This window comes from Passer domesticus, chromosome 2, assembly GCF_036417665.1.
Source record: "Passer domesticus isolate bPasDom1 chromosome 2, bPasDom1.hap1, whole genome shotgun sequence".
NCBI lineage: Eukaryota > Metazoa > Chordata > Aves > Passeriformes > Passeridae > Passer > Passer domesticus.
The window spans coordinates 8356461-8382487 of NC_087475.1; the positions used below are offsets into that span (position 1 = coordinate 8356461).

Genomic DNA, 26027 nt, shown 5'->3' on the forward strand with positions numbered 1-26027 from the left:
TAAAGAGTTTGTGCAGGACACAAATTTCAGAGAAAGTTGCTGTCTTGGTTTTCCCTTAAGAGATGTGCAATTTGGGTAATGCCAGGACTCAGAATGGCAAGGAAAGGTTTCCTCGAACAGATTTATTTTCCCCATGCTTCTTTAAAGTAAATTCCATGTCTCCTCCAACTTTGCTGCTGATGTAAAAATAAGTAAGGGCAGGGAAGGAGCTATGAGGATTTACACTCAAATTACAGCTGTGCCCAGCAAAAGGCCCTCTGAGAGAGTGCAGCGCACTCCTTTGCTTCCAGGTGGTTGTATCGTGAACGAAGCTGGACTCGTGCTTTAGGTTCTTGGCATTTTTCTTTTCTCCTTATTTGTGTGTTTCCTCCTTACGGTGGAAACGAGAAGGTGGAAGCGCGTCGCTGCCGCCCGGCTGAGCGGAGGGGCCGGTGCCGCCGCGGGTTGCGGGGTCACCGCCCCGGGCAGGGGTGGCGGAGGGGCCCCTCGGCGGGAGGTTCGCTGCCACAGCAGCTCGGACGCTGCCGTGCGAGGCGGCCGGGCAGGGAGCGGGGGAAGCCCGGCTTTCCCGGGGAAGGGCTGCTCGGAGGCGCGCCGCGCCGCGGGGGCGAGCTCGCCGTGTGCCGCGGGGCGCTGCGCAGCTGCAGGCGCGGCTTTCCCCGCCACAGCGGGGTTCCCCCTCGCCTTTCCCAAAAGCCAGACCGAGAGCGGAGCTCAACTTGTGATTGTGCGGGCGTTTCGTCGGGCGTGAGTGCTGACTGGAAACCCCTCGGCGCTGCTGGGGGAGAGCCCCGCGGCGCTTGGCACCCACCGACATCGGGTGGCGGAGCAGCACCCGCAGCCCCGGCCCGCAGAGCCCCCGGGCAGCGCGGCTCCGCCCGGCCGACCTCCGGGAACAAGCACGTTTCTGGCCCCGGGGCGGGGGGAGGTGGGTAGAGGGTGTTCCTTGTTTCGAGTAAACCAGCTGCAGTGGTTGATGGTAAAGCAATGAAGGCAGACACAATGCTGCTGTTGTTGGTTTGATCTCTAACTGGGGATTGTTAGTCTGGATTTAACTCTGTGGCAAGGGGGGCGGGGGTTTGGGGAGGGGGGGGGAAGACGAAGGCTGTTTACAGCCAGTGCAAATAATGTGACAGCTGTTGGAGCGCGAAAAGCCCGCGCCTCGCTGGCACTCGCACACAAAAGCTCTCGCTGCGGCCGGAGTGGCCCCGGGGCCGCCCCGCCGCTCCCGGAGGCACCGCCCGCCGCTGCGGGGCCCGGCGGGGCGCCCCGGGGCCCGGCGGCATCCCGGGCGGCGGCGGGGCGCCCAGCCGCGCTGCCCTGCCGCCCGCAGCAAACGCCGCTGGCCGGGGAGAAGCGTTCCGCCCCCTCCCCCCGGCCCCTCTTTCCGCCTCCGCTTCATTTACAAGCGCACGGAGGCAGCCGGGGGAGCGGCCGGCTCCGTGCCCGGCCCCGGCGCTGGGAAATCCCTCCTGGCGGCAGGTTCGCGCCGGCCCCGGTGGCTTCGCGGGAGCGGTGTCCCGGTGTCTCCCTCGGCAGGAGAGGGCAGCGCGGCTGCGAGCCTCGGCCGGCCCGGGGCACGGCACGGCGCGGCGGCTGGCAGCAGTTTCCTTCACAAACACGTGTTGGCAGCGAAAGTTGCCGCTTGAGATGGCAGCGGACGACCCCTGATAACCTGGATGTGCAGGGATCCCTGGAGTAGGTCTTCAGTGAAAAACTCCTCGTGCATAAATCTCCCGAGTGGCTATTTTCTGCTCAAAGCCTCTGCATCTAAGGCCCTCGGTTTGTCTTCTGAGAGTAGGATGTCTGTTCTTGAAGTTTGCTCCAGTACCCAGAGTGATCTCCTGGCCCTTTCAGAAGAGCCTCTGGAAAGTCGAGGAAACTTGGAGAACTGGGTCCCAGCCTATATTTGTACTTGACATAATTTCGCTACCTACGAGAACCGCTGTGTTTTATATAGTAAGTGACCTCCACGTACTATTGTCTTTTTGACACGGCGTCTCTGGGGTGGAAAGCAGGTAAGAAGGGGAGATGCTCATTTCATCCCTCACCCCCCTTTTAGTCGTTTTGGTCGATGGGTTGTCTTTATCTATTTCTCTCCAGTCAATCTATTATGTTTTTTTTTTTTCTGTTTTGGCCTTGACTGTCCCCTTGGTCCTTTATGGATTACACTGTGCTATTAGTGGCAAAAGTACACCAGTAGTCATTCAACAATTTTAGCATCAATTCCTATAAACTGGTGTTTTATGTGACATGTGCCATTTTTCTGCAAGAATACTGCTTGCGAAACTAGTTTCGCCTTGGAGCAAAGGCGGAAAGATAAACAAGCCTGCATAGCCAAAACACTTGCATAGCCAAAACACTGGCAATTGCTGCCTCCTTCCAAATCTTTTAAAGTCACGGAGCAATATTTTAAGGATTATGCTGCTGCCTCTGAGGAGGGAATGTCGGCGGCGTTAAAAAAAAAAAAGAAGCTAATGCAAATTAGAGAAAAATAATTTTCTTTCAGCGATATGCAATGTATTAGTCACTTGTTATCATGCTTAGAGGCAGACCTCATTTGCGCGTCTGCCAACTCGTTCACATCTGCTCAGAGCTGTTCAGGGCATTTTAACCTTGGCGGTGTCGTGTCGTAGTCCCACGGATCAAGAACGAGTAATTAAAGCTCTAAGCAGCAGCAAAAAATTCATAGCCGCCCATCTGCATCGCAGTTGATTCGCTGCTTTGTTCGGTGCGGAGCGCCGGGATGGGAAGGGAAGGCAGGGCCTGCACGCTGCCTCCTCTGCACCGGGGCACCGCCGCTGCCGGCAACTTTATGTCCTTTTTATTTCCTTTTTCTTCTTTTTTTTTTCTTTCTTTGTAATTTTTTGTATTTTCCACGTGGTTTAGTTTCCTTTTTTTTTTTTTTCCCCCCCGGTGCCTTCCTCACACCGAGTCGGGTGGTGTTTGGCACTGGCTGTGCCCACCCTGGACTGGCCTTTCCTCTGAAGGTGTGGAAAGGTGCTGGATGTGAGGTCGGGACACGTTTTGGAGGCGTTTAGTCGAGGTGCTCGTCATGCAGCTTTCGTAACCGAGGGCTCGCCAGCGCTTTCCAGAAGTGCTCGGGAAAGCGTTTCCCATTAAGGAGGAGCGTTAGCGCCATAAACCCGACATAAACTTTGGGGCGAGGCTAATTTTTATGCATTGTTTAGCAGAAACCAGGCTGTTTATTTGTTTGTTGGTGGGAGGAGGAGGGAATTAAAAAAAAAAAAAAGGAAAACCCCCCAACTTCCCAAGCACTTTTTCTTGCATGTAGCCGCCGAAGGTCCCCGGCCCTGGCGTGGCTGTGCAGACAAAGCCCTGCGGGAAGCGAGAGGCTTCCATGCTGGCCGCGCTAGGTAAGACAGAGACGGAGGCACCTAAGTTTAATGTTCGCCTGTTGTGCGCGGCCATTTGCTGCGCGAGGCGCGGAGCCGCTCCCCCCGGAGCGGGGCCTGGGGGAGCGCAGGGAGCCGCTCCCCATCCATCAGCCCCGCGAAGCTGTTGCTCCGCAAACGAGGGAACCACAGGCCCTGTCAGCCGCAGTTATGCAAAATGAAGTCGTCCGTGATCAATATCTCCCAGCGTCCCCGACGGATGTGTGGGGGGGCCGCCCCCGCCCAGCGTGCCGCGGCGGCTCCGCGCCGGGGAGCGCTGCGTGCCGGGCTGGCCGGAGGGAAACCAAGGGCGTATGGCCCATTAATCACTCCCCGCCCCGGGGGTGCGGCGGGGGCCGGGGGAAGGAAACGGGGGCCGTGCTCCGGTATTTCTGCAAGGATAACGTTGCGGAAGTGAGCGCAGGCCTTCGCCCAACTCTCGCAGGAGCGCTGGGACTTTTGTATTCAGTGTTGGGGGGGGTTCCCCCCACCCTGCCTCCTAAGTTTCCCGAGCTGTTGGGGGCAGGGGAGTGCTCGCCGGAGCCCGGCTCGTAGCGAGCCCGTGGCGCTGCGCTCTCCCAGCCTCCCGCGGACGAACAATGGGGGACGAGCGGGGGGAAGGGGCTGGCTCGGTGGTATTTTTCCTTTTTTCCCCTTCCTCCCCCCCCCCCTTTTCTTTTTCCTTTTCTATCCCCCTCCTGGAAAGCAAAAGCCATAGGGAATAAAGGCAACAATGAAGGGTTCCCGGGATGCCGATTACGCGGCGGGTTAATGGGCTGGTGGGGCGCAGGCCTGCGCTTTTCCTTCCCTGCGCCGGGAATGCGGCCTTAAATTACCTGAAATGCACAATTCTGCCTGGCTCGCGGTGCGTGGGTGTGTGTGTGCGTGTGTGTGTGTGTGTGTCCCTCTCTCCCACTGCTGCCGCTGCTCCGCCTGCGCAGCCCGGGCTCGGCTGCTGCCTGTTGTCTCTGGCAGCGGCAGCGGAAACCTCGCTGCCGTGCGCGCGCGCGGTGTGTGTCTGTGTGTGTGTGTCTGTGTGTCTGTCTGTGTGTGTGTCTGTCTGTGTGTGTGTGTCTAAAATGGCGCGGCCGGCCTGGGTCGGGAGATGCCGCGGCGGGTGGGCGAAGGGAGGAAGGGAGCCCGGGCTGTCTCCGTGGGCCCCCGTCTGCGCGGGGGGCCCGGGGTTCCTGCGGCTGAGCCGGTTTGTGGCTCCCTCCTCCGCCACCGCCTCCTCCAGTAGCCTCGTTTCCCGGAGCGGCGGCAGGAATCCCCCGGCTCCCCCGGAGTGTGCCTGGGGGACTGAGGCATCGCCCGCGCCGGGGGAGGGACGGGGGGCCCCGGTGGCGGCGGTGCGGGGCTGCCCGTGCGGCGGACGGGGTCGGTGTTTCCCGCGAATCTCCGGGAAATCCTTCGTGCGGTGATGCCTCAAAGTTGGGTACCAGCCGCCCCACCTCCCCCCGCTGTGTGTGTGTGTGTGGGGGAGCCTTTGCAGCTTCTCTGTCGCACCCCCGCGGTGTGGTTCAACCGGGGGGACGATGTGAGTGCCCCCGGCATACGAATGTCCCGTAACCTCCAGGTGTGGGCACCGCGGTGTGCCGAGGCAGCCTGGGCCGCCCGAGGCAGCCTTGGCCTAAAGGAGCCTGTGTGTGCCTAGGTGTCCGGGTCTTCCCCCGGGGCTCCAGGGGAAGGCAGCCAGGGTTATTTGAAGGATCGCCAGCCATTTTAACTTTCCCTCACTGGCCTCCTCCCCCTCCCCCCTCCCCAGTTCCTAGGCTTATCATTAATTGAAAACTTTTTTTTTTTCCTCCCCCCTTTTGGCCGCCGCCGGCAGCTGAGAGCGATGCAATGATTCGCCTCGCAGCATATGGGAAAGGGGAACGCGGCGCTGCCGCTGCGCTCTGTGCAGGGTCCGAGGCGTGACAGGCGGCGGGGGGGACGCGGGGCCGCCGCTGCCTCGGGCGCCCCGGAGCCCCGCCGCCCTGGGGGTGTCCCCGTGGGGCCGGAGCAGGGAGGATGCCCCGCTGGCGCTCGGCAGCCCCGGGTGCCCCCGGTCGGCTCCGCCGCGCCGTGTTTACACGGCAGAAAGTCCCGGTCGCTGCTCGACACGTGACGGTGTGGGAGCCGCGGGAGGGGGGGACACGGGGGACACGGGAGCGATGGGGGGTGGCTGCGGCAAGAGCCTTAAAATAGTCGCCGACCCCCTCGTGGTGCCTGCCCGGTGCCTAAACCGAGATGCACTACTGTCGTGCGTGGCTCTATATGTATTTTAAATCGGTTTAGCGATCTCGCTGGCGCATTGTGCTTAGCTTTATGGTTAAATGAAATGCCACACGTCCCGGGTAAAGGTCAAACTTCTTCTCTAATCCGCGGATCCGTGCGGCGGCTACTTAGTCTGCAGCTTCCTCCTCTGGTTTACAAAACGTGTCACTAGCGGTGATGTCGTGTGGAGATTGCATAAAAAACCCCCACAGTATATTTTATTTTTTCATACATATATATATAAAAAGCGCAGCCAAGCCTATTCTTTTAACACTTGTCTAATATTAGATCGCTGGCTGCTGCCAGAGCTTTATACGGCGCATTGTAAACGGTGCAGCAATACGGCGTCTCTGAAGTCTCCTTTCTAGCCGTGGCACAGGTCGTTGTTCCTATAAGTCGTAAATATATAAGTCGGAGGTACAAGATAAACGAGGTACCTAAACACATTCATAAACATCAGCCCGCATTTAAGCTTATAAATACCGTGCGAGCGCTGCCCTTTAAATCAAGCTCCAGATGAACGGGGCTGAGGGCTAATCGAAGTAGATCGCTACGAGCCCCCGATTGCTTTTCACTTCTTAGGGATTTTCACAAATCTAGAAATGATCCTTCCAGTGGCCTGGAACTGGGAGGAAAGGGGGCCCGGGGGGGTGGGGGGGCGATGTGGGGGAGGGATCAGAGGCCGGTAATTTATTGCATCGCTTTTAATATCCGAAAGGCTGGCTTGTTTGCCGAAGCTCCCGGCGCTCCGTCAGTGCCATCGGCTCTCGCAGAGTTTTTTTTTTTTTTTAAACCCCGCGTAGCCCTCCCCGCTGGCTGCCGCTGCGCTGCCGCTGCTGCCGGCTCCGTGGCTTGTGCAGTGGAAACTGGCAGGCTGCCAGGCGGAGCTCGGAGGTGGAAAAGAGTAAAGGCGCCAAAAGGGAACTCGTGCGCCGCTGCAGTTCTCCTCCCGGCCCGCTTCCTGGCTCGCTGCAGCCGCCGGCCCCGCCGGGCTTCCTCCGGGCGCCCCCCACGCCCCTCGCCGAGGCTTTCCCTCGCAAACCCGCCGGCAGGCACCCCGGGGCCATGGGGGTGGAGAGGGAGGGGGGAGAGCAGGCTGCCCCGTCCCGGGTGGCGCTGCCATCGCCTCCTCTTTCCCCCGGAGGCACGGAGAAGTGGAGTCTTCCTCTTCCTCCTTCTCCCCCTCCCCGCGGGCATCGGGTTTTTCTCGTTTCCACGCCAGCAGCGTGTTAACAAAACTTTGCTGCTGCTGGCGTCAATGGCTGCCAAAAGTCTGTTGACGTTGCGAGGGAGACCCAAACGTTTCCCTTTTTAATCAGCTGCCCGAGCAGTGCGGTGTGTGCCTGTGCCTGCCTCTGCGGCGCGGGGCCGGCGGGGCGCGGGCAGCGCGGGAGGTGGGTGGGTGGGTGTTCCCGGCACGGCACGGCACGGCTCGGCTCGGCTCGGCTCGGCACGCCGGGGCCCCGCTGGGCAGCACGCCGGGAGGCAGGTTAGTGCTTGCAGGCGCTTTTCACAACTGGTTTCACACGGCGGCATCGCTGCGGAACCGCGTGTGCGTTGCGCGTCTCACTCTCTTCCACCCACCCCGCGCCTCCCTCCCTCCCTCCCTCCCTCCCTCCCTCCCTCCCTCCTCCGTGCATCACCGTCTATATTTAGCCGCAAATGGCTTTATCGGCCAGACACCTCCCGGAGGAAATGCCGTGCGCGCTCCGGCTGCCGAGCCCCGCTCCGCGCCCCGCCGCGCAGCGCAGCGGGGGCGGCCGGGGGGGCTGCGGCGCCCTGGGGCGCGCTGGCGGTGGCCCGGTGGGTGACAGGAGGAGGGAGGGAGGGAGGGAGAGACGTGTCCTCGGTTTCCTCCGTGCGCTGGGGCGCTCAGCCCGCCGTCGGGGTTGCATAACGGGAGCGGCTGCGCCCACCCCCGCGGAAGCCGGGTGTATAAATAGGTGCGGTGCCCCCCACGCCCCCTCCGCTGTCCCCCCCGTCCGCGCAGCGCAGAGCGCTTGTGGCGCTGCCGGCGTTTGGCCGAGCCTCTGTGAGCCGGTATCCCCGACCGGCAGCTGCTCGTGGGGAGGGAGAGGAGTGGGGGGAGGGAGAGGGTGTGCGAAGAGTTAAAAGTCTGCTGCTTGTTGCAATGAAATTATGGCTGGCAGTGGCGCCGCTGCTCGTTCAGCAGACCTCCACTTTTAAACAGTTCACAAGAAGTTCATCAGGGCGGCGATGATTATAGCTGCACACACGCGCGCACCCAGCGGCGAGGGGTGGCTTCGGGGAAGGGGCTGGCAGCCCTCGGGGGCGAGGGCTCTGACCTGCCTGGTGGCCCTGGGACATCCCACCACATCCCTGCGGCCGGGCGGGTTTTGCCCTTGCTCGGGTGGTGGTGGCTGTGGGACATGGGGCCTCCAGATTACCCGCTGTTGGCTGGGGAAGCTCTCACTCCCCCCATGCAACTTCAGCGTTTCGCTATCTGCACGTGTCAGGGGATTGATGGGCTCTGGTTCAGGCACCTCGCCTTATCTTAATGATACATTTCCAGCGCAGGCAGCCCCTCTGAGGAGCCGTGGCCCCAAAGGGAAGCTGGGCACAGAGAGCGGGACTGTGCCGTCGAGGCTGAGCCGGTGTCTGTCCCTTACGGATGAGGCGGCGCACGGGGTGGCTGCTAACCTTACGTAAAACCCTAAATCACTCTCTCCATGCTGCTGCTGCCTCTATTGAAAACATTACGAGCGGCGCATCTGGAAACCAGTAAATCTGTCCAGAAAACGTCTTTCCAGTGAAATAACTCCTTTTGAATGATAGCGCGGTAACTAACCTCCGTGGATTTTTGTTTCCTCGCGGCGATTTGTGCGGACTTCATTAGGAAAAGCTAACCGTTGTGGAGAAAGGAGGGTCAACGCGCTGTTTCATTAATATACATTTGTTCCAGACGTGGAGTTTTGCACAAAAGGCCTCTCTGAGGGGAGAAAAAAGTGTTGGGGAACAAGGCTTTCCTGCCGTTTCAGTTCTTAAACCTCTCTGAACGTGTGTGAAGTATTGTGTTAAAGGCCCAATCTGGGCTTCTTCCCTATTAAATGCCAAAGTGATCATTTGCATATTTTGTAGCCTGACAAAGGAAATGAGTTTGCTGGGGAAGCATGGATGCTTTGGGAGACGTTAGGCATTAAACTCCCAGTGGTCAATCGCCCGTTACTGGCTTGTGTGTGTGTAAAAGGAGTATCATGCCTCCCGCTTAAAGGCTTCTATTTTTGTGAGAGAGGAAGAGCTGAGGGATATCCTGTGCATTAAAGGCTCCCCCTACTTATTAACCCAGCATTTAGCAGCAGGATGCAGGCTGAAGCTCAGTCAAAAGAAACGACTCAACCTCCGAAGAGCAATTAAAATCTTGCACTGGAATAAATCATGCGCCGCGATAATCCTGTTAATAAAACGCAGCTTGTCCTGACACTTCGCTCATGCAGCAAACTAGAATTTAATGCCAGCGGAGGTGGCATTAGGCAAGGTAGAGGGGAGGAAAAGCCTTTCCCTCTCTGCCACTGGACGTGAAAACGTGGTTACCTTTCACCTGCCTCTCTGGCTGCACACGGCGCCGATCCTCTTGGACTGCTAATACTTCTCCAGTGAGCCCGCTAATGATTTCTTTCCCTGGAGTGAGCAGGCATCATTGAATTACTGAAAGCACTCGCAGCAGCAGCAGCAGCAGCAGCAGCAGTAGCAGCAGCAGCACAGCAGCTCCAATGCAGAAGTCACCAGGGCTCCTCGCTTAATCAAATCAAGGGGTGGGGAGCTCGCCAACCCACTTACTATTTTTAACCCCTTTCTCCAAGTTAGTCGTGTGCAGACGCTAAAAGGGAGGGTTTTATTTAGATGCCTTCTGTAGCAGCGTCTCTTCAGTTTTAAGTCCTCGTGTAAAAGCCTTATCAGCAATCAGCGTAGCTAATACACGCGGTATGTGGTTGTTCTTGCCATGCTCTCCTGCTCCCGTGTGTTCATAATGCTTTTGTGAGTGCCTGTGGGCTGTTTGAATGTCCCCCCACGCTCACGGGGTCTCCCTCCTTGGTTCAGTCTATGTGAGATGAAGATTTGGGGACTGGTGTGGACTTGGCTGAGTCATTTCTTGTGGAAATGAAATGCTGTGGAGAAACTTTTATTTGTCGATAGTCTGGAATGATTCTTAATTTTCTGGATGTGCGCTGGGGAAAAGATCCATCTCCTCTGACCTATAAATGCCCTCAATTTGCTCCTTTATTGCCGGGTATCTCCCTTAGCGGTTAACGTAGGCAGCTCACTCCCCGCACCAATCCTGCATTCATTATTAATTACCCGGAGGGAGGCTGGCTGCTCCGCTGTGATGTTTGCACTTCCTCCTAGACAAATCTCCTCAACTTTTTTTTTTCTTTTTTTTCCTTCTTCTTTTCTTTTTCTTAATAGAATATAAAACCGTGAAGAAAGGCGTTGATTTTTAAGAAGACGTCATGCTTTCTGCAACTCCCCTGTATGGCAACGTTCATAGCTGGATGAGCAATGAAAGGGTCCGCATGTGTGGAATTAATGAAGACAGGTAAATATTTAAGCTTCTGGCAAGTTAAACCACACTGTAATTCTGCAGAGCGAGGTCTCGGAGTTTGCTCGCTTCCCTAATACTGGAGCAGAAAGCTGCCACCTTGAATTGAGATCAGCCCAGCTTGGAGGGAGGGCAAAGGGAGAGAGCCAAGACGTGCCTGAGAGCAGTAGAGCAGATGCTGATTTACTATGGAACAGGCAACCTGGGTCAGTGAAGTGGGGACGCACCCAAAGCAACCTTTGAATGTTCTTTTACAATTAATTTATTATTTTGCATTCGTGAAGGGGAATTAAACCAAATAGCGCATGTTTTCTTGGGGTGATTCTCTGCAGCAGAGGCGCTTGTGCCTGCAATTTGGTGTTCCCTGCCTTTGGACCAACAGCTTGTTATGTGAAATAGGATCAGTAGTGTCTGTCTCCCACAAGTGAATTTCTCCTCCTCCCCACCTTTTTTTCCTGCTGAATATAATTCAATTGATTATCAAAATTACAGTGTTTGATGGGATGACATAGGGACTGGCAGGTGTCCCCTTCCCTTAAATCCCAGCTCTTTAAGAAGCAAAATGATGCTGGACAGAAGCTGCAGATGCGCCTCCAGTTCTCTGTGCCAGATTTGTGTGGTTTTAGTGCTTTTCTCTCTTCTCATTCTCTGTTCTCACAGTTGTGTGAAAAGCCTCCAAAAAGCTGGTGGAAGTTTTTGCTCTTTACAGGGAATACTATTTGCAAACATCAGCTGAAGGAAAACAGCCAAGCATCTCACTTTGCTTTCTCACCCTCCCTCCCCACTTCCTCCCAGTTGTTCAGGAATAATAACTGTATGTGCTACTAGCAGGGACGGTGAATCTTTTAAAAACAAATGGGTTAAAATCACATTTCTGCTTTATGGTGATGATATGCCTTTAAGCACTTCGATTGAAAGGAGTTCTTTTGGGTAATGCTGAAACTTTCCTTCTGCTGCATGTCAGTGATTTTTATCCCTGGGATTTGAAATTTGGCACTAAGGTATATTCTTTATTGGTGATTTCTGTGATAACAAGTCCCAGAGCTGCAACACTGGTATGGCACAGATGTGCAGCTCCCTCTTAAGCATGGAAGAGCTGATGTTCATATGATATTAGTGTGTGTGTTTTAATTTTATCTTCAGCAGTGTTTATGGATGGTATATGAGCAGCGTATGTTTAAAATGGGGTATTCTCCCCCTGGAAAAAGGAAAGGGCAAGGAGCAAAAGAGAAGACCTTGACAAAAACTGCTTGATTTGGAAGAGGTTGCTCTGAGATGTACTTGGTGTGTTCTTGTTGTCAAAATCCTTTATGCTTATTTTCAAATGGTCCTTGCTTTTCAAAGTAGTCAGCATGTATGTGTACAAAGAAGGATAAATATATTATCTCATGGGACTTCTCTAGGGGAATCAAAATATGGAGGTGATATGATACTGCACTGATCCGAGTTGCACAGGATGTTTTCAGATAGTAAGCTTCTGTTTTTCAATAGGAAAATTCCCGTTAATGATGGTGATGCACCGAAAAGCAGACTGGAGTTGAGGGAGGAAAATCACCTGAATCACAGTGTGGTAAGAAGTTACAAGCTTCGTGCTGCAGATGAATTTGTGCCTGTCCTCCCCACTGTGACTCCTGCCCCTGGCTGTTATTACATGATCCATTTGGAGAAATAATTAAAACACCTTCCTGTTGCAGCCCTAGTGGGCTTGGGCACATTCAGGTTGTTTGTGTGGAACAGTGAAGTTTGGGCTCTGTTTATTTATCTTGTTAATATCTTGATTCTTTGTGATATGTGTTGTTGTATGACAGATTCTTAGTTTTGCTGTTACGAGTAATGCAGAATACCAGCATGTGTGACAAAAATAGCTCGTGTAATCATTAAGAGCACCAACGTTCCGGCAAAGTTGGTGGGGTTTTCTTTCCTTAGAGTCCACAGGGGGAGCAGCAGTGGGAAGGAAATTTGATGGCAGACCTTTCTTCATGCTGCATCCTCAGATTCCTTGCCCCATGAATCATGTGGCTGTGATGAGCAGAGCTGCGGTGGAGGGAGAGGTCCTGGAGGAGGATGAGGATGAGGAGGAGAGGCATTCAATCCTTCTCTTTCTGGTCTCCATGCCACAGCCCATGTCCTCTTGCTCTGGGAGGGCTGGGACTGAAAAGCCAGTTGCACAGGAGCAGTGTCTCAGCATTGTCTCTGGGCCACTCCTGGCTACTTGAGTCCTCACACCTTTGTTCCTGGCTGTGTTTGAATTTTGGGTTTGGAGAGATTGGTGTTGATGTTTGTGGTGTTATACGTATTACTCTCTAGGTTCCCGTTCTCCCATTTTCCAGTGTAATCACCCTCTGTACGTTTTCACAACAAACAGCATGTTTGCATTGTTACTGTTTCTCGTCCAAAATGCTGATCTATCTGTAGCTTGAATGGTAGTTGTGTTAGTGAGATGTGAGAGTAACATGCTTCTTGTTCTGTAAAGGTGGATGCAACTACAGCACATCGCATCGACAGTCTTGCAGCCCTGAGTATGGACAGGTCTGGGCTCATGCGAGAAGGACTCAGAGTGCCCAGTAGCATTGTCTATTCCAGTTTGTGTGGACTTGGCTCGGAAAAATCGCGGGATGCTACGGGTTCGATAGCCAGCCTGGGATTTACTCCTGAAAGAAATCCAGAGATACAGTTCAAGTCTAATCCCCCCGAAGCAGTGGAAAGCGCAGCTGTCTCTGGAAAAGCCCCGAACGGCTTCAGCGCTATATACAAAACACCACCTGGAATACAAAAAAACTCTGTCCCAACAGGGGAGACACTGGGTTTGGACCGAGCTGCAGGTGACAGGCAGAGTCCCCTCGGTGTCAATGGTGCTAGTTACCTAAGGCTCCCCTGGGTAAACCCCTACATGGAGGGTGCAACGCCCACCATATACCCTTTCCTTGACTCACCAAATAAGTATTCGTTGAACATGTACAAGGCATTGCTACCTCAGCAGTCCACCTACAGCTTACCGCAGCACCTGGCTTACTCTCCCGTATGTACGAACGGTGAACGTTTTTTATACCTGCCTCCCTCCCACTACGTTGCCCCTCACATCCCTTCGTCGCTGGCGTCGCCCATGAGGCTCTCGACTGCTTCAGCTTCTCCAGCAATCCCACCTTTGGTGCACTGTCCGGATAAGAGCTTGTCGTGGAAGATGGGTGTGAGCCCGGGCACCCCGGTCGACACGCACGCCTACCCTCACATCCAGAGCAGCAAGCAGCCCCGGGTCCCCACCGCCAAGCCAGCCCCTGCCAACTTGCCAGGAGATCCTGCTCTCCTGCTGCCACACTCGCCCCGGCCATCTCCCCGCCTCCCCCTGCCTGCCCAGGTTGGGGATGCCTATGCTGATTTCCACAAACATTTCCCCAGGATCACCACCTCTCCCTCTTCTGCTGTTACGCTCCCAAAGCCCTACGTGAACATCGGCAGTGAATTTCCACCTGCTCGCCTCTCCAATGGGAAGCTTCCCAAAGGCAGTGATGCTGGGGAGGCACCCCTGCCATCTGCCCCCCATGCACGGAAAGCTGGCCATGACCGGAAGGACAGCAGGTCTCCCCCACTCCTGGAAAAGCAGACCCCAACCAAAGATGTCACCGACAAACCACTGGACTTGTCAGCGAAAGTGGTTGATGCGGAAACCGCTGGCAAGTCGGACCATGGTAAGAAAATTATGCCAACAGTGCTGGTGCATGGAAGGGCAGGAGGGGGGACACACTTGCCAGGCGGTGACATCGTTCAGAAAGAAACCATTTCTCCCGGGAACAGCTGCCCCATCTACAGACCCGAAATCATCAGCACGGCGCCGTCCTCCTGGATCGTTCCTGGTCCCAGCCCCAGTGAGGAGGCTGGGAAGAATGTCCAACTGAAAAACAAGGCACTGGACTGGGTTATGCCACAGCCGCGGAGTTCCTCCTGCCCCAGGATGGGTGGCACGGAAGCAGTGGTTGGCAGCGTGTCAGGGACAGTTTCAGCAGGGGGACGGCCAGCGTCAGCATCACCCGCTCCCAATGCCAACGCGGATTGCGCCAAGACGGCCCGGAGCTCTGCGGAGAGCACCGCCTCAGTCATACAGCACGTGGGGCAGCCCGTCGCCACCCCTGCGAAACACAGCAGTAAGGTGGCCAAGTCCTGCGGTCAGGAAGCCAACTTCAAGGCGGCCGAGACTGCCCTGGCCTCCAGCCCCATCTTCCTGCCGCCCAACGAGGCGTTTCGCTCCCCGCCTCTGCCCTACCCCAGGAGCTACCTCCCGTATCCAGTGCCGGAGGGGATCGCCATCAGCCCTCTCACCCTCCATGGGAAGGGACATGTCTACCCTCACCCTGTCTTGCTGCCCAACGGCAGCCTCTACCCCACCCACCTGGCTCCCAAACCCGGCCTCCCTTACAGCCTGCCAGCCGGGAGGGGGGAGTTCATGACCTACCAGGATGCGCTGGGGGTGGGGATGGTGCACCCCATGCTGTTGCAGCATTCAGCTCTGGAGATCAGTAAGGAGGAGAAGACAGAGCGGAGGTCACGGTCTCACGAGAGGGTCCGCTATGAGGACCCGGCTCTGCGGGGCCGACTGCCGGAGCTCCTGGAGAGCGGTGGGAAGATGCATTTTGAAATGCCCAGTGACAAGGGCGTGAAATTGCACCAGAACTCTGGCCATAGTAAAAACTCTGCAAAAAGCGACAAACACCTTTTCCCGGATCTTCTGCGAGACGAGCAAGAAGCTAAAAGTGAAGCAAATGTAACGAAAGCCAGCTTTGCTACAGAGAGCAGTAATCAGACTAATGACCCTACAAAGCACAAGGTAGAGCAGGCGTCTCAGCACAGAGATTTTATTGTAATGAGAGAGGAGTTTGGAAGAAATAATGATGTTCACGAAACCTATAATTTCAAGCAAGCCCAGAGTTCATCAGTGTTCGGCTTAAGGAAAGAAGATTTATCTGTGAGCCAGCCTAAAGAGAGAGTGGCGGTCCAGCCATCTCCTGTTTTCTTGGAAAGCGCGCACGAGAGCGATGCTCCGGCTCTGGCTTTTGGCAAGGTGCAGGAGGACGCGAAGCCATTCTGCATGGGGACCGCGCCGCCGAGCATCGATGCCAGCCAGACCTATACCAAAGACGGGGCCGACGACGCGGAGTCTGCTGATGGCAAAACACTGAAACCCAAGCCGTCCAAATTGGCCAAGAGGATCGCAAACTCTGCCGGTTATGTAGGTGACCGATTCAAGTGTGTGACGACCGAGCTCTACGCCGACTCCAGCCAGCTCAGCCGCGAGCAGCGGGCGCTGCAGGTGAGTCCAACAACCGCCGCGCTTCGTGTCGTTATTTCTCTGTTGCAAGTCACAGTTGAGTTTTTAAAGTTGAAAGAAGAGACACAGGTGGGGAGACCAGAAAATTTTTTTTTGTTGGGGCGTACTCGCCATAAATGGTTTTAAATAGCAAAGTAAGTTTATTAATGAGAGCGAGGCGATGTAAAGAATAGTATGTGTGGCTTGTAGGAATGTATGGGCTAGCCAGCTTTAAAGGGCTTTTACTAAGATCTGATACAAATGTTGTTAATGCATGTTAATGCAATGTTTGTGCAGTTTCGAGGGGAGTCGGACAGGCATGCATGTTACCCTGGCGCTGGCTGTAATTTCTGAGCTGGCCTGCAGTGCCAGCCAGCACAGCCTACCCAGAAGTTTTGATTAGTATGCCAAACGTGCCGTTGGATGCTGAGGAGTTGCAGTCATGCATTAGTGGGTCTCAGGCAACGTTGGTTCCAAGTGAGCGCCTAGCGAAGAGTAGGAGTGGTATTGAGGTTGATGCTAAGGGATGATAGACAGATATTGTGTAGGAATATTCTTAGGGTGTTTTACTTTTAATGAAGGGATGAGTTAAGCCAAATTGTTTTGCATTGTTAAGAAAAGAATTGGTTTATGCTTATAAAAATGGATGAAATTATCTAAATGATCCATTGAGTGCCCATTTTAATTACATAGATGGAAGGATTACAAGAGGACAGTATTTTATGTCTACCTGCTGCTTACTGTGAGGTCAGTTCTTCAAATTTTTATTACTAGACTCTTACATAAACCTTTGAGTTAAATTTCATTTCCAAATACACAAAGGGAAGTTTGTGGGCCATGGTCGTCTTTTATTCATTGTACGGTTTTGTGTTGTTGTTTTTTTTTTTTTTCTTTATAATTCTATTTTATTTTGTTTCTTTTTGTTTTTGTCTCTTTTTACCTCCAAAATGGAATGTTTTTGTTATATATATAATATACATTTATATATAATCTTTTATATATATATATACTTATATATGAAAGAATTGTGTGGCTATTTGCTTATAAGATGCTAGAACACTGTTTTAAAAGTCAGGTGTGTTAAAATCCTACCCTTAGCTGTTTATCTGGTTTTGAATCAATTTTTTTTTGGAAATGCTTTCATATAAGGTAAGGTAAATGAAGTAGTTTTTATTGCAAGACTTTTTTTTTTATATCAATTCTCTTTCTAGCGTGCAATGATGCGCTTCTCAGAGTTGGAGATGAAAGAGAGAGAAGGCCAAACAGCTACCAAAGACTCAGAGGTCTGCAGATTCAGCCAGGCAGATTGGGAAAACTTGAAAGGAAACAGTGAAAAGAAGCCAAAGTCTGTTGCTCTGGAAGATGCCATTGCTGACCAAAATGACAATGACAGATGTAAGCGAATTTAGATGGCTTTCTGAAGCGTGTATGTATCTCTTTGCCATGGCAGCTTGCAGCAAAGCAAGCAAAGCTCCGTGTTCTCGCTGTGTTGCTGGTGAAAGTCACTGACCTCATCCTCTGCAGGTGCTGAGTTGCCGTGGCTGGTACCCTCTGTGCTTGTTTTGGGGCTTGCAAGTTCCTTGTTGCCATTGCACCTGCTTTTCAGGAGATAGTTACTGTCTGTCACTGCCTTAGAGAGATCCTCCTTTTAACTGATGGGGTGCTACCTCAGCCAGTGAAAGCAAAGGTCCAAGGTTCTATTTTAAATACAGAAAGGATGTGGGGGAAGACAGAAAAGCAAGAAGGAGTTCAGCTTCCTGGGGTTGCAGCAGCACTGAGATACGCCAATATTGCAGACTTCAGAGCAAGGATGGAGGACAGAAGAGTGAAAGGAAGTGGGGAGGGATGTGATCTGCCAGGCTTATCCATAAAAGCTGGCAGTAACAACTCCAGATGACAAGAAGTTACTTTTCCTGTGACTTCTGCTGCGGTGGCTGGGAGGTTTGTGAGGCACAGGTTCTTGCAGGCAGAGTCTGTGAAACTCCCTGTGGGGCTGTCTGTTCCCTCTAGGCTGTTACAGGGTGTCAGAGGGCTATGGAAATGCAGCGTCCTAAAAGCAAGATAAAAATTTAAAAATGGTATTAGGGGATTTTTTACTATATGCAAGAAAGATGACTTCTTTTTTGTTTGCACTCTTGGTAAGCATATGGCTTCTGTCATATGCTTCCACCTTTTTTTTGTTTGTTTTGTTTTACCTAGGTATTTAAAGAATGGATCAGTTCCTTCTGTTGCTACTTTGTTTTGAACAACTCAGAAAAAAAGATTATGCTGAAAGCATTGCAAAACAAGGGGAATTGTACTGCAGACTGCACTGTGTGTATGTGTGGCTGTGTAACTCAGTGGTTAAGTGTGCTCTTTGGTAGGTGGAGATTCATGAGTAGGGCTAGTAGAAAATTTCATTCAGACAATTTAATAACTTTGAATGATTGTTCTGGTCTTTGGTTAATGCTTTTGGCAGACAGCATGCTGATCAATTGTACTTGCTCAGTTACTCACCTAAATTCAAGTTACTGTGGCACTGCTATCACTGAAATGACAGCCTCAACAAAAATTGGCAGGGCAAAATTGCAAGGGAAAGTTTTAATTGTGGAAGTGGAGAGGGTAGCAGGGTGGGGAGAGGCAGGCTGAGCCTCTGGAAGCTGGGCAGCCTTTTCCTTCTCCAGGCTGTATCGAGGTGGCTGCGGGGAGGAAGGCACAGCTGCCTTTGCAGTCCCTGTGCTAAAGCTGAGAGCTGGGCAGGCTGCTGCCCTGGCTGTCCCCTTTGCAGCCTTCCCTGCTCCTCAGGGATGCCCTGGTGATGGCCTCTATTAAATTCCACCCTGGGTGTGCAGGGGAGCCAGAAGAGCAGCAGCAGTCCTGCTGGCTGGTTCTGGCTGCAGAGAGTTCAGCAGAGGGGGGATGATGGGCTCTGGAGTTGAGAGGGGGCACAGGGGATTAACAGGGAGGGAAGGCAGGCTTGCTCAGGGACATGGGGCTGCTTGTGGGGGGTGTGGAGACGATGAGTGTAGAGCATAATTGTATGCTGAAACCCCTCTTCCCATCCTTGCAAAAGGCTGATGATATGGTTTGTCTGTAAATTCACCATTTAGCGAGATCTCTGGCACTTGAATCTGCTGGCTAAAATTTGTTTGAGACTGTTAAATAACTGTTGGAAGCAGGGAAAGTGTGTTCAGTCTTATGTTAGTTCATTCCTTTCCTCTGCTAATTAGCTCTGACTTAACAGGCTATTTCAGACTTTGGCCAAATGTCTAAACTCCTAAAAGCACGGATCTGTTCTGCTGAGGGAGCTCCTTTTTTTTGTACGCCCGCCTGGGCAGCAGCAAATACTTACCAGTACAGATTCAGGTCTCAGTAAAAGTTTTTTATCGTGGTGGTTCACCTCCTGCCCCTCGGGATAGCAGCTGATAAATCAGGAAACCGAGTTTCACACCTCTTGAATGCCTCTACTGTGGTGGCTCAGCTCTCTGCTGGGGCTTGAGCCACCAGCAGCCTTAATGCATCTCTCACTGAGCGACGGGCAAAGGGGTGATGAGCTCTGCCTTCTCTCCCCCTTCGCTGGGAGCCAGGGCTGCTGATCTTTCGCCTTCCTTTGCCTCCAGTTTCTGACCACGCTGTTGGTGTGTTTGGCTTTAAAGCTCCTGAACGGGAATGAGCTGATGGTTTGCAGCCTCTTGTGTTTCCTTTCTGCCTCCTGCGAGCGATGTTGCTGCTGGAAAAGTTGTTTCCCCGTGTTTCATGTTTGTCTGGCGCTAGCTTGGAAATGAAACAGCCCTGCCTTTACCTGTGTGAGGAGGGAGTTTGGGAGTGAAACCGGCAGGCTGTTCTGCCTGCACTGCCAGCACTTCACCTGCCTGATGTCGGCGGGGAAGGAGGAAACTGCATCCAAAACTGTGATTGTGGCACGGAGCCAGCTCCCAGGGCTCCCCTGCTGCCGCCTCGGCCGCGCTTGGCACGGAGCACCAGCGCCGATCGGGCCCTGGCAGCTGCCTGCCCCCTTGGCTCCTCTAAACCTGCCAGTGCAACAAAAGGCTAAATAACACCGGCAGGTGATGCTTACAGAGGCATTTGGTGGGATGGAAACTGCTTTTTTTTTCAGCTTGTCCTAGGACTTGCTGTTTTTCCTAGCTGCATTGCACATGTATAGACTCCTTTGGAAGCACACAATATCCGGTTCCTTAAACTTTTCCTCTGACTTGGCAGTGCGTGATTTTCTGTACTGGGAGTCTCTTAAGTTTGAGCATCGAACCTCCTGGAGAAGGGTGGAAGAGATGGGCTTTTGTTTTGTTTAGCTTTTTGTTTTGCCCTTTTTTTTTTTTTTAAGGCCCAATTTAAGGCAGGTAGCCGTGTTAGCTAATTAATGAGCAATTAAAGCCGATCAGTAAATTAGAAGTGCTTCAGTTCTCCCATCTCATCTAGGTTTTGCTGGGCATCTGAGACCGGGCATCTGAGAGCAGCCGCAAAGCTGCTTTGTTGCCAAGGTGACTTGTAAATGTTGCTGAGGCAATGCTGCTCCAGTGCATTTTCATAGCACAAACATGATAAATTATGGGATGCATATGTCATGAGTCATAGGATTGTTCAGAGATCAAGTGATTTAAGCTATTGGCACACACGCATCAATATGGGCATGTGATGATCGCATGTCGGTTCATAACAAAGCTCTTCCAGAGGTTCTGAAAATCACACCCGAGTGTGAAAGACTGAATGAATTCTACAAACTGAATTTCTTGACTGGGGAGCATGACTTCACCTGTTTATTTAATTTTTTAGGATGGAAGACACTGCTTGTTTAAGCCTTAGCTGGGCAAAATTACCCTAATATATTAGAAGCCTGATCTTAAGGCATGAGGTCATAAGGAAGAAGTTAAGGCAGTTGATATGTGTGAAGGTAAATGTGCAAAACACATTGCACAACTGATCTTAGCGTTGTAGTGAGGTGCCAGTGTCCCTTTGCATGGTGATGTCCTGCTTTTCTTTTTTCTTGCTGGGCTGTGTGTACACTGGGACAAATGAAAGATGGGGGCAGTAAACATGTCCTTTGCCCTGGTCAGTTATTACCTTCCTGCCACAGGACACAGTGGAAGAAAAAAAAAAGTCTGTGCACTGAAAGTGGTGGTTGCTTGTTTGTGCAGTGTGGTAGGCTTGGGCTGAATGAAAAAATGAGGAAAGCTCACAAGAAGAAGAGGTACTTGGAGGGGAAAAATGAAATCAGCTGGGTTTCCTCTGCCCCATGGGATACTCAGCTGAATTCTGAGGATATCTTAGGGAATTTCTTACTGTTGTTGGGATCTCCTTGCTTAATACTGGGTTTTAGCTTTTGGATAGTCATTACTGTTCTTGGATGAATAAAAGGTGCGTTGCATATAAGTGAGCGCAATGAGAGGTTGCTCCAGGGAAGAGGAAAGGCTGTTTTTAGATGCCATGTTATTTGAACAAAGGAATCTACAGCTTAAACACTAAGATGTGTTTCCTTGTTTGCATCGAATGGGAGGGTCTGGTCTTGTTGACAGCAGTTGACAGCAACAGGAAGATGAAAAAACGAAAGAAAGTTTTTTGGGTAGCGTGTTTGTGCGTGTCTGTAACTGTTCCTTGTGAGATTGTAACCCATGCACTAAGAAGATACTGCTTCAGACAGAAACCAGCTGTGAAGAAGCATCTTCTTAATTCCTCCTTTTTTCTAGATTGGTGGGACAGTGAGAAATGGTTTGAATTGTTGGTGCTGGTTGTCACAGCTGGTGTGAGACTGGCAAATACTGGAGGCTTGAGGAAGGAACACGTTTAAGAGTTTAATCTCCTTACTCATAGAGGTGTGTTGCTATGAGAACTCAGCATTTATCCTGTGTTTCTGGCTACCTCGCCACTGTTTGAATAATGATGAAATGAGAACTCCCAAGTATTTTGTTGTTGTTTTCTTCCTCAGGCAGAGAAAAGGATGTTGTAGATACATGGCACGGGAGGGGGGTGGTGGGAACAAAAGCAAATAAATTCTCCTCATCCTTGTTGGGCACGCACATTATGCTTATGTTGCTGTGCTTCTTGTTGACATTTGTATCTTAATTTGGGGAGACATTGCGTCTGATCCCGGTTGCTTGCAAAACAGTTTGAGGACGGAGCGGAATCCGGTGGTAAAATATTAATAGAGCCTGCTCTCCGTGAGGCAGCCGCAGCTGTGCCAGGGGGAAAGAACCTCTGGGCTTGCGACGTGTCCGTGCAGGCTGCGAGGAGAGCCTGGCAGCCCGTGTCCCCAGCAGCCAGTGACCTTTGTTCCTTGGCGCTGAAAATCCGGCTGCGGGAGCGCCGGAGCGCGCAGGCGAGGACACGTCCCGCGGCTCCGGGCTGCGCTCCCGCCTCGGTGCAGGCTGATTACACAACCGGGATTAGCGGGCGGAGATGCCGCTTCCCTAATGGTCTTAGTGCAGCCAGCGGGACGGATCGGGACGGATCGCAGCGCCGCGCGTGCAGCGGGCGGTCCTTGAGAGGGATAGAGGGATTTCTGCCTCGGAGCTGCGGAGATGGAGCTCTGCTCCCCGAGGGTCCCTCTGGGATGTCACCGGAGATGGAGCTCTGCTTCCCCGAGGGTCCCTCTGGGATGTCACTGGAGATGGAGCTCTGCTCCCCCGAGGGTCCCTCTGGGATGTCACTGGAGATGGAGCTCTGCTCCCCCAAGGGTCCCTCTGGGATGTCACCGGAGATGGAGCTCTGCTCCCCTGAGGGTCCCTCTGGGATGTCGCCGGAGATGGAGCTCTGCTCCCCGAGGGTCCCTCTGGGATGTCACTGGAGATGGAGCTCTGCTCCCCGAGGGTCCCTCTGGGATGTCACCGGAGATGGAGCTCTGCTCCCCCCAGGGTCCCTCTGGGATGTCACCGGAGATGGAGCTCTGCTCCCCGAGGGTCCCTGTGGGATGTCACTGGAGATGGAGCTCTGCTCCCCCGAGGGTCCCTCTGGGATGTCACTGGAGATGGAGCTCTGCTCCCCCGAGGGTCCCTCTGGGATGTCACCGGAGATGGAGCTCTGCTCCCCGAGGGTCCCTGTGGGATGTCACTGGAGATGGAGCTCTGCTCTCCCGAGGGTCCCTCTGGGATGTCACTGGAGATGGAGCTCTGCTCCCCCGAGGGTCCCCCTGGGATGTCACCGGAGATGGAGCTCTGCTTCCCCGAGGGTCCCTCTGGGATGTCACTGGAGATGGAGCTCTGCTCCCCGAGGGTCCCTCTGGGATGTCACTGGAGATGGAGCTCTGCTCCCCCGAGGGTCCCTCTGGGATGTCACTGGAGATGGAGCTCTGCTCCCCAAGGGTCCCTCTGGGATGTCACCGGAGATGGAGCTCTGCTCCCCTGAGGGTCCCTCTGGGATGTCGCCGGAGATGGAGCTCTGCTCCCCGAGGGTCCCTCTGGGATGTCACCGGAGATGGAGCTCTGCTCCCCCCAGGGTCCCTCTGGGATGTCACCGGAGATGGAGCTCTGCTCCCCGAGGGTCCCCCTGGGATGTCACCGGAGATGGAGCTCTGCTCCCCCGAGGGTCCCTGTGGGATGTCACTGGAGATGGAGCTCTGCTCCCCGAGGGTCCCTCTGGGATGTCACTGGAGATGGAGCTCTGCTCCCCGAGGGTCCCTCTGGGATGTCACTGGAGATGGAGCTCTGCTCCCCCGAGGGTCCCTCTGGGATGTCACTGGAGATGGAGCTCTGCTCCCCTGAGGGTCCCTCTGGGATGTCGCCGGAGATGGAGCTCTGCTCCCCGAGGGTCCCTGTGGGATGTCACTGGAGATGGAGCTCTGCTCCCCGAGGGTCCCTCTGGGATGTCACCGGAGATGGAGCTCTGCTCCCCCCAGGGTCCCTCTGGGATGTCACCGGAGATGGAGCTCTGCTCCCCGAGGGTCCCCCTGGGATGTCACCGGAGATGGAGCTCTGCTCCCCCGAGGGTCCCTCTGGGATGTCACTGGAGATGGAGCTCTGCTCCCCCGAGGGTCCCTCTGGGATGTCACCGGAGATGGAGCTCTGCTCCCCGAGGGTCCCTGTGGGATGTCACTGGAGATGGAGCTCTGCTCCCCCGAGGGTCCCTCTGGGATGTCACCGGGCAGCAGAGTGTCACAGAGCTGCTGGCAGCCAGGGCTTTTTGGATGAACCACAATAGGTGTGTGCTGTTGTTCCCAGCCCCGGAGGAAGGCTGGCAGTGACAAGCTGTTAGCGAGGTCTCTCCCCTCTTTATTTTTCAGCGCTCGACATCCCCGTGCCAAGTCCTCTTGCAGATAGAGAGGGAATTAATCTGCAGCAGGTTGCTTTCGGTGGTGGCAGGCTGGAATTAGCTTGCTGTTTCCTGCAAGCCGTAAAGATTAAGACCATCACCCCCCTGCCCCCCCCTACAGCCTGCTACTTCCTTTGACCCTGCAGGAGCTTCTCTGGGAATTGGTCAGGATGTGCCTGCCTTTTCTCAGGCCAGACAGTGTTAGGAGCAGGATAGCTATCCCAGTGTAGTGACTCTCAGCAGGAACCATGGCGGGTAGCTGCTGGTGCTGCTGGAGATGAGAAGGCTCTGAGGCAGCAGGGGCTGAGGGTGCCCTTACCTGATCTCTTCAGGGAAACTGACCACAGAAGTATAATGTTTCCTTATGAAAGGAGAAAAATAGCAGATTGCATTAAAAATGTAAAATGAAATCCGATAGACGCATTTATTTCTATTGTGATACTTAAAACGTGGCTGGGCCAGCTGCTTTTGAGCTGTGTGAAACAGGACTGCTGGTGCTTTTGGTGTGGTTATGGGGTACAGCTGTGGGGCGGTGTCCTCGTGCCAGATGTGCGAGCGCAGGGTGCTGCCAGATTCATTCTGATCCGGGGGGACTCTGCGATGCAGAGGCACGGCCGTAGTAAGCTGAGATACCTGTTCTCTGGAACATCTCAGCGCTGTTGGCTGGAAGAAGTGTGACAAAGTGCATTTTAAAGTCTTGGAAGGAGCATGTGTTGGCCAGACGGCCTTGTGGAGAGAGAGGAGCATCGCTGAGCAGCGGAACAGCCCGCGCCTCCCGCTCGCCTGCAGAAAATCAGCTTTTGTTTTGATTTTTCTTGGCCGATATCTTGTGCTGTTTTACAAGCAGCCCTGCAGGCAGCTTCCCAAGCAGTGTAAAAATTATGCTGGGGTGTCTTCTGGTGCCGACAAACATTTCCAGAGCCCTTGGTGCTACTTGGAGCCATTTCCAGATTGTGGTGAGGAGAAAACTCATCAGGGAAATTTCCTCTTGCCATTCCCCCAGCCTTCCTTTGCTGACAACAGGTATTTCGAGGATGGTCTTGAAACCAGGAGGGGTTGGCAGAGCTGTAGGAAGGGGAGGTCAAGATAAAGTGGGATAGAGTTGGCCTGCCTCCAGATGCTGCCAATGGTGGGTCTTGGAGGGCACAGGAAGGGAGAAGGGATTGCAGGGGCGCAGTGTCAGCCCTGATAAGGGGAAGAGAAGTTGAAGGCCAGGCTGGACAAGGGCAACCTGTAAAAATCTGGGTAAAAGGGAGAGAGGATCCACAGGAGGGAAGGGCAGCAGAGCTGTCTGGAGTCCAGGTAGGAAAGTAACAAATGTGTTTGCAGGAAGGGAAGTGGGAGAAGGAGGAAGGGCGAGAAGGAGGAAGAGGAAAAGGGACAGTGAGCCATGGGGAAGCAGGATGGAATATAGAGTGTGCCAAACAGTGGCAGAGGTGTGGAGTGTTGGTCAGACAGAGGGCTAAAACATGTGAGAACCCCAACTTGTTTGTGGGAATTGTAAATAGGAGCTGATTATCTGTGTTGAAGTCTGTACTGCATCTCTGCCTAACCTTGCCTTTGCTGGTTTGGTTAAACCCAAGAAAATAGCGTTATTCAAGATGGTGATTAAGTGTAATTTTAAATCAAGCATCCATTTAAAATTGCATAGGCTGTCTCTGAATTTGGGCAAACAGTATTGGAGGGAAGCTGGAGTTAGTGTGGGCGAGGCAACCTGGGTGTTTTTGTGGCTAATTTGTCAGACTAGTTTCTAGTAAGCTTTTCAGAGCTCACCCTCTTGCTATTGCTGGAAATACTCCTTGAAAAAAGTGAGGTCTGTTTTAAAAGGAGGTGACAGAGATCATGTGAGGTACAGTGACTGGTTGGTTCCTTGAAGTGAGGAAGCCTTTTTATAACCTTGGATTCAAGTAGTGCTTTTTTGCAAAATATCACAGCTATTCTTAGTGGTATTTCTGTGTCCGTGTGTGCGTGTTCTGTATCCCATTTATATCTCCAGAAGAAGGCATGAATGCTTTTAAGTCAGACTCTGCAATTTGATGGGAGAAGTTAGTGAAAGATTAGGAATTAAGGGAGGACTAATACTTGGCTGTCATCAGAAGGTATTTTTGAACTGGATTGTTACTTGCCACAGTTTAGGGGGGTGAGGTTGCTTTCTGAAAAGGGTTTGTGAAGATGATCTGTAAAGATGTTTCTTTATTTAAAAAAGCATATTGTGATGTTTCTATGGATACAAGTGTAGTGAATATTGTGCTTGTTAAATTAATGTAAAAACAACACA

The 26027-nt window shown here is 53.1% G+C and overlaps 1 protein-coding gene across 13 annotated transcripts in view; it reads left to right on the top strand.

Moving 5' to 3' along the window:
* Window positions 1–26027, top strand: part of BCOR (BCL6 corepressor) — an 82457-nt gene that overhangs the window by 31643 nt on the left and 24787 nt on the right. For 6 of the 13 annotated variants that reach the window (XM_064407323.1, XM_064407326.1, XM_064407322.1 and 3 more), the window contains 5 exons: window positions 10080–10209; window positions 11704–11782; window positions 12686–15514; window positions 16205–16258; window positions 16723–16906. In XM_064407323.1, coding sequence (XP_064263393.1) covers window positions 10124–10209; window positions 11704–11782; window positions 12686–15514; window positions 16205–16258; window positions 16723–16906 — 3232 coding nt within the window. In that variant the 5' untranslated portion in view covers window positions 10080–10123. Of the gene's footprint in view, window positions 1–1302; window positions 2019–7083; window positions 7144–8323; window positions 9597–10079; window positions 10210–11703; window positions 11783–12685; window positions 15515–16204; window positions 16259–16722; window positions 16907–26027 lie in introns of those variants that run through there. The other 7 variants (XM_064407329.1, XM_064407332.1, XM_064407334.1 and 4 more) reach the window with 5 other exon arrangements.